We start from the raw sequence: 8,000 nt of genomic DNA, 5'->3' as shown, positions 1-8,000 counted from the left end.
CGCTGGAGAGACTCTGTCTCCCGGCTGCCTTGGGAACGCCTTGAAGAGCTGGAAGATGTGGCTGGGGAACAGGAAATCTGGGTATCCCTGCTGAAGCTACTTTCTCCGCGACACGACCCGGAGAACCGGTAGAAAATGGATGGATGGATTCTTGAAGATTATAGTTTGAATGTCATAGATAAATCACGGGTAGTCAATTGGGGAACGGTACAGAACTTGCATGAGGTTATTGCAGTCAAGGACATAACCAGAATATGACTAAAGTATTTGTTCATACGTAACATTTACATATGCAGTCAATGGGAACAGTTGGATCATATATGACATATGAAAATAAACTGTAAATTCCTGTATAGTTTTTCTCACCAAGCACTGAATTATGTACAATAAAGCATCAAGAAGTGACACAACACTTTTATTCAAGCTTTTTTTATTTGAACATTTTATGTACAGCTACAGCAATCTGTGTCGGTTTTTGTCTGGTCACCCACAATAAAATGTTGTACGTGAGCTGATTTCAAGCAAGTATCCATTATTTTTCAAATAACTGCATTTCGTTTCAATTTTCCGGTGTATTTTTAAAATCATTGCTGCAATATTTAGTTTAGTTTTACTTCCTACTTAGCCCGCTGTTTTGGCAAATTTTTCAGCCATCAAATTCAAAATGAGAAAATCTATGCAACAAAACAATAAGATTCATCAGTTTGAACGTTAAATATTTTGCTTTTGAAATGTATACAACTGAATTTTCTTATTACGTTTTACACAATGACCCAATTTCATTTAAATTGGGGTTTGAACTTTTTTTTTCAAGTATTTTAAGTACTAACTCATTCACTCATGGCCTGGAACTATTAACATAAAGAATGCAGAATATTCTCTGTAACACATAAAAATGTTAACTTGGTACAAAATGTCAGAGGTTTTATTTAATCTTTCCTTGACATCAACATGGTTTTCATCGCAACAAATGTGTGTACTACAAATTCATGACCAATAAAGTGTTCAAACTAAACAGTCCAATAATGACTAAAAATCTAATAACCATTTAATGTAGAATGTTCAACGTGTGTGACCTGGATGTTTTCAATGAATTACACAGGTAATTATGCTTCCTTTTTTTTCTAATCAAAGCCTTCTCCATTTCAAGGCTGGCTTGGGGCACATTTGTTGCATCTAAATTTCGCAACATCATGGGGAAGGAATATCAATCTCTATGGACCGCTGCTGTGCCTTCTGAGATCGCCTGGTTCTCTCCTCAAAGAATCCCTGTTGGTGCTTGTTCCTCTGATCCAACTTGACTAACCACTGCCCCCTCAGCCTACAGAAGAGATAGTGGAAAAGAGGCCAGTTTAACACAGAATCTACAATACTTGCCAGTAATATTCTGTTAATATGGTGACACGAAACAATTTTAAATGGGCAGTGGTGGGAGATGAAATAGCCATTTATGTGTTATACACACTACATATACTACAGAGATTTCATTTGGTTCTATGGAAAACCTCATTGCTGGCTGGAAAACCGTTGAAAAAGACAAAAACTCTGGATATTTTATTTACTGACAGTTTTGGGGGGTTATTGACATGCATGTAAATAAGCATCAAGTACCCTTTAGCAAGATGTCAAAGATGAACTTGCTCGATGTGCAGTCATCACTTGTGCGACTGAACAGTTTCCTTCCCTACCATGGCAGCATACCCCATCATCATTATTTATTTGTTGTAATTGAGGCATCCATGTAAAAGTGCTTTGCTTTGGGCCCATCCATCCATCCATCCATCCATCCATCCATCCATCCATTCATTCAATATCTGAGCTGCTTTTCCTCACAAGGGTCGTGGGAATGTTGGAGCCTATTCCTGCTATCTTCGGGTACATCCTGAACTGGTTGCCAGTCAATCGCAGGGTACATACAAACAATGAAGATGTAGAGGTTCTCTCTCGGAGTGAGCAGGTTGAATAGGATTATAAATGAGCTCAACAGAGGGACAGCCCATGTTAGATGTTTTGGAGTCAAAGTTGGAGAGAGCAGACTTAGATGGTTTGGATAAGTCTCGAGGAGATATAGTGAGTGTACTGGTAGAAGTGTGATGAGGATGGAGCTGGCAAGAGAGTAAGAGGAAGACCAAGGAGACGGTTGATGGATGTTGTGAGGGAAGACATGAGTAGTTAGGGTGAGAGAGGAAGATGCTGGAGATGGGTGCACATGGAAAAAGGTGATGTAGTGTTAATAGTTAGAAATACTTGTTATATGGTGTTGTATTATTGACCACTTTTTTTTTTTTTTTTTTTTTGCCAGTGCATCAAAATCTGGTGTTAGTTTTGTTATGGCAATTCTTTGAACAGCAGCTGCCAAGTGGCAAAAATCTCACTCACTACAAAAAAAAAGCATTTGCTTAACTGTAGCCATTACTTGGTAAGTTTCAGTTGCGTCAACATGAATACTTAAATATTAATGTTAAAGGAGCAAATTAGTGCAGAATTAACATAACAACACACTATAGTAAATTCCTAAACATGAAGAAGCACACCATTCCCAGTACACTTCTCTAAAGATAGATAGATAGATAGATAGATAGATAGATAGACAGACAGACAGACAGACAGACAGACAGACAGATAGATAGATAGATAGATAGATAGATAGATAGATAGATAGATAGATAGAATGCAACTGTTTAATTAGCAAAGTTGCGGGTGATTGCACTTATTTGGGCAACATCAGCTGTGCAGCATGTTCAACCAGGTCACAATCTACAGACTACAATGAAGTTGCATGTTTTCGCTTTTTATTGTAAATATTATCAAAGAAAAGTATTGTAAATCTGTCAGTAGAACAGTCCTTAATCTCCATGACCAATTTATCGCAGCGCATATCTGGATTACCCACAATGATTTGCACCCTTAAAACTGTATCATTAATGTGTACGTTTAAAAATTAGACAAGAAAATCTCTTTTTATAAAGGAAAATAAAATAGTGTGGCGATTGTGGAAATGTGCATTTCTTCACACTTTGAAGGTGTCACTGTTCATTGCAGATTCAACAATAACCACTCAATCTCTATCTATGCACTACATTTAAATCTGCATCTCATTCATCCATCCATTTCCTGAGCCGCTGATGCTCATGGGGGTCGCGGGAGTGCTGGAGCCAATCCCAGTTGTCATCGGGCAGGAGGGGGCGTCCACCCTGAACTGGTTGCCAGCCAATCGCAGTGCACATGGAGACAGACAGGGCAAGGATAGGCCTTAGCGAACGTTATTTTGAATAAACCTTCAGTATTTATATCTATGAAAATTTCTGAAAAAAACTATAGAATTATTATCATGATAATAATTATTATTATGTTCATTACTTTTTGATAATGTATGTTGTACAAGTGTACATAAATTGTGTCGAGAATCTCTGGTCAATGTTTTTACACAGTTTTTTTTTTTAACACAAATTTTTTGCTGACGGAAATCTATGTTCATTGTTTCTGAGGAGAAGAATTGCTGCTTGAATAAGGCTAAAATATTCCCTGGGACCGTACCTCCTGGGATCGGTGTTAGATTAATTGTGCAAGCGTCTACTGCAACTTGATCTGAGGTTACCGCTGTCAGGCATAATTAAGTTTAGAAAAAAAAAGGGCTCAAGTCAGTGTTGTACTGGTATCTAGACCCATATTGTTGTGTCTGCCTGTCAGTGAAGATCTGTCATCATGCACCATCGCGTCTCACTTAATCTTTATCATACTACGCATCTGTCCTTGGATATTCACACTGATCTGGGGATTCAAACCTACCGCTGGGCGCCCCTAATCAACATTCCCAGGCTACTATGTGGTGACAGACAGACAAGCCGTAAATGTCACAAAGACAATTTATGGCTATTTCAGCCTGTATATCTTCCTAAAACTAATACCACACAATCTTCTGAAAGACAGTGATAAACATCACGTTTCCAATGAAATATTGGAAGAAAACTATTGATTGCTGGCATCAAAAGTACTTCATGTGATGAATGACTGTTATTCTGGAGCAATGCAGATATATTTATGAATACACCCATCAACCACTTCTTTCCATTGTTCCATAGTTTTCCAAGTTAAAGATCCAAAATAAATACATAAATGATCCTTTATTAGAGGTGTATACTGAATTACCATTTTCCAATATCTCGATTCAGTTTTTCAGGTAAATAATCCAGTTTGAGGCAGTGATGGAATTTTTTTCATTTAGTTTTAAATTTTCCTAGCACTCCAATGTGACCATGATAATCTTCATATAAGAGTTTTTCTTTGATATACTATGGTTCTTGTATTACATATGATTAGTGTCTATTTGTATATGTAACAGAGTCATTATCATCATCAGACTTTTTATAGGATTTGCCCCTCCTTTTTTTCCCAACGCTGTAGCAAAATAAACAGCCAAACTAAAAGCCAAATTATTGGAAAATCGTCTCAGTGTAATGTGACCTTAACACCACCATATGCGGTCATAATGCTAAAGCCATCCAGCCATTTTCTGAGCCGGTTATCCTCACAAGGGTCGCAGGGGGTGCTGGAGCCTATCTCAGCTGTCATCGAGCAAGAGGCGAGGTACACACTGAACTGGTCGCCAACCAATCGCAGGGCACACAAAGAAAAACAGCCACACTCACAATCACACCTCGGGCCAATTTAGTGTCCAATTAATGTTGCATGTTTTTGGGGATGTGGGAGGAAACCGGAGTGCCCAGAGAAAAGCCATGCAAGCACGGGGAGAACTTGTAAACTCTACACAGAACTCTGAGGCCAACACTTTACAGCTGCGCCACATCGCCGCCAAAGGCTAAATCAATACCCCACCAACCCGTTTACTAATTTTCTTAGAGACATATTTTTGGACACAGCTCTTCTGTTGGATCTTCTTAAATCCTTCCAATTATCCATCCTGGACAAGTTTGTGATATTCCTGAAATCAAACCATTTTCAACGAGCATGACTTGATAAAGTGGTGTTGACCTTGTTAGCGCACTGCTCTTCCTGCGGCTTTCTTCCTCGACCATTTGCTGGCTGTGCCTGTTGATTCTCTGCTCCCAGAAGAACTTCAGTTTCTGTTTGTCATGAATCCGAGCCAGGTTCGTCACTTGGCAACAGCATATAAACGTAGGTTTCGTGAAGATATTGCTTTCCGTCTCTTCGTAATCTCATTGCTCATTTTAATACATGTTATGAGTCACATTTATAGCCTTTAAGATTCAGAACTGGCTTCTGTTAAATTACTTACTCATGCTTTCCTTTATCCACACGACGTTACAGCTCTGTTCTCATTATTCTTCTTTATTCATCTTCCTCTTGCATCCATTTCTATTCTTTTTTTCTGACTCAAGTCAGCTTCTCTATTCTTGTCTTTTTATCTGCTCTTTTAACTCCTCCCCTTTTCCTCACCATTCTGTCAGACTCTCTCATGTCAGCCTCCACAAGCCCTGGACAGGTTCTATTGTTGCTATTGTTGTTTTCTCATCATGTCATACAGTTTAATTAAACATATTCACAGAAATATCTTTCTCCTATTTTTTTTTTTAAAGAGTAATGTTGCATCAATTTCATTAATGCCAGTGAAGCTTTGGAGATGTACATGATGAACAATTTAGTAGTGCTGGCATTTAATCTCCAAAGAACACCATTTTAATGGAAATAAAGAATATTGCATGCATGGGTAATTGCGGTGCCACGGTGGCTCAGATGGAAATCCTTGGCCTCACAGTTCTGAGGTCCCCGGTTCAATCCCGGCCCTACCTGTGTGGAGTTTGCATGTTCTCCCCGTGTCTGAGTGGGTTTCCTCTGGACAGTCTGGTTTCCTCCCACATACCCAAAAACATGAAACATTATTTGGACACTAAATTGCGCCTAGGTGTGATTTTGAGTGTGGCTGTTTGTCTCAATGTGGCCTGCAATTGGCTGGCAACCAGTTCAGGGTGTACCCCACCTCCTACCCGTTGGCAGCTGGGACAGGCTCCAGCACTCCCTCCACCCGTGACCCTCGTGAGGATAAGCGGCGAAGAAAATGGATGGATGGATGGATATAACACACATTGTTGGGAAAGATCATTTTCTATGCAAACAAGTTCATAGTTTAAAAAGAACTAGTTCAGTTCATAATAATTCAAAATTTGTAACTAAATTCACGATTCCAAAAATTAACAAGTTCAGAATTCTTTTTCTTTCTACTGCATGTTGCTGACGGACTGTATACCCAAAATACTGGCTTTTTATTTTCCCATTGTTGACACCCAACACTAATAGCCAGCTGCACCTTTCACCCTACAATCTCAAAAAACATAAGGAAAATGTGTTTCTTTAATTGGATTGTCTAAAATATGGAATTAAAACAATAACTGGACTTTTGTCCTGAATGTACAAATGAAATACTCAACAAAGGGATTGATGGGGAAAGGACATCACTTTGTATTCCCAGTGGCTACGGTTGACTACGTGTATATCAACAAAATATTTTTTCTTATCTCGTCATATAACAATCTATCCATCCATTGTCTGAGCCGCTTATTCTCACGAGGGTCGTGCGACTTTTGGAACCTATCCCAGCTGTCATCGGGCAGAACAGTACATCCTGAACTGGTTGCCAGCCAATCGCAGGGCACATAGAGATGAACAACAGTCGCACTCACAATCACACTGGGGGGCAATTTAGAGCAGGGCTCAGCAACCTTTTTGAGGCTGAGTGTTACTTCGTGACCACTGATCGTATGAAGGGCTACGTGACCGGTTTCAATTTCAGACTTAGTTCATTACAGTTACATAAAAAATATATTTTTTTTAATTTATTGTAGTAACATGTAGTGACATTAATGATATTTTAAAATTGTAATTCACGTAAGCAAGTCAGATTCAAAATTTAAAGCACAAATAATAGTAACAATTTGTGGGCTATGGTATTTTTAGAACATACCTCGCGGGCACCTTATATGGTCCTCGGGGGCTACCATTCGCCCGCGAACACCGCGTTAGTAACCCCTGATTTAGAGTGTCCAAATAATCCATGTTTTTGGGATGTGGGAGGAAACTGGAGTTCCTGGAGAAAACCCATGCAGGCAGAGGGAGAACATGGGAACTCCACACAGGCAGGGCTGGGATTTGAACCCGTGTCCTTAGAACTGTGAGATCAACAGTCTGCAGCTGCGCCACCGTTCCACCATTATATAACAAACTAAAATAAATTTTATTGTTTTACAGTGCGATCGTAGAGTTAATTAAAGCACTTGGTCAGGTAATGACACCATTATAATATTTTTTCTGAAAAAGGAATACATTTACTCCCATTTACAGAGTGTTCTGAATGCAACTCAAGCATATTAACATAATAGCGGCCATACAGTATAGGTTACCAAATGCAACTTTTATTTCCCAGGATAAAATATAGTACAGTAATTCAGTATGTTCATGTATGTTTGTCCTGGGAATAAGGAAGTAAATATGTGTCACCAGGATTTGAATTAAAAATCCCACTGAAAATGTTATGTCGGAAAATGTACTTTGTTATTTCAAAGTGATCACATTTTCAATAGCTGTATTTCAGCTTAACTTTTCAATGTTAACAAATTCGCCATATAAAAAAAATTCAACCTTTAAAATCCAAACAATATTTTCAGTCTCCTGAGATTCAACTGGGTACAATTCGCTGTCTGAAATTCAACTTGCTGCAATTCGCTGTCTGAAATTCACTGTCTAAATTCAGTGTTAAGAAGGTAGGGTTACTTCAGGTCAGAACCCAACACCCAGCCAATCCAGTTACGCTTTCTTAGTATGTGACGTCACATATATGTCGAATTTCCATCCTAAAAAGGACGTACTTCTTGCGACTTCTGAGGAAGCACGGCCTCTCACAAGGGCTGAGACAGTTCTACACAGCGGTCATCCAGTCAGTACTGTGTATCTCCATCATAGTCTGGTTTGGAGCCGCCACAAAAAAGGACAAACTCCGACTGCAACGAACAATCAAATCAGATGAA

At 39.0% G+C, this 8,000-nt stretch overlaps 1 protein-coding gene across 1 annotated transcript; it reads right to left on the bottom strand.

Moving 5' to 3' along the window:
• Positions 1–1,072: 1,072 nt before the first annotated feature.
• LOC133490928 (protein FAM240C-like) lies at positions 1,073–5,346 on the bottom strand. The gene is made up of 3 exons (XM_061801654.1): positions 5,258–5,346; positions 4,993–5,116; positions 1,073–1,321 (listed from the first exon to the last, which is right to left on the bottom strand). Exons 1-3 carry the CDS (start codon positions 5,259–5,261, stop codon positions 1,192–1,194), a joined length of 258 nt encoding a protein of 85 aa, XP_061657638.1. The 5' UTR covers positions 5,262–5,346; the 3' UTR covers positions 1,073–1,191.
• Positions 5,347–8,000: the final 2,654 nt, after the last annotated feature.

The sequence above is a fragment of the Syngnathoides biaculeatus genome, chromosome 17 (assembly GCF_019802595.1).
Source record: "Syngnathoides biaculeatus isolate LvHL_M chromosome 17, ASM1980259v1, whole genome shotgun sequence".
Classification (NCBI taxonomy): domain Eukaryota; kingdom Metazoa; phylum Chordata; class Actinopteri; order Syngnathiformes; family Syngnathidae; genus Syngnathoides; species Syngnathoides biaculeatus.
This window is presented reverse-complemented; position numbering and strand designations above follow the sequence as displayed.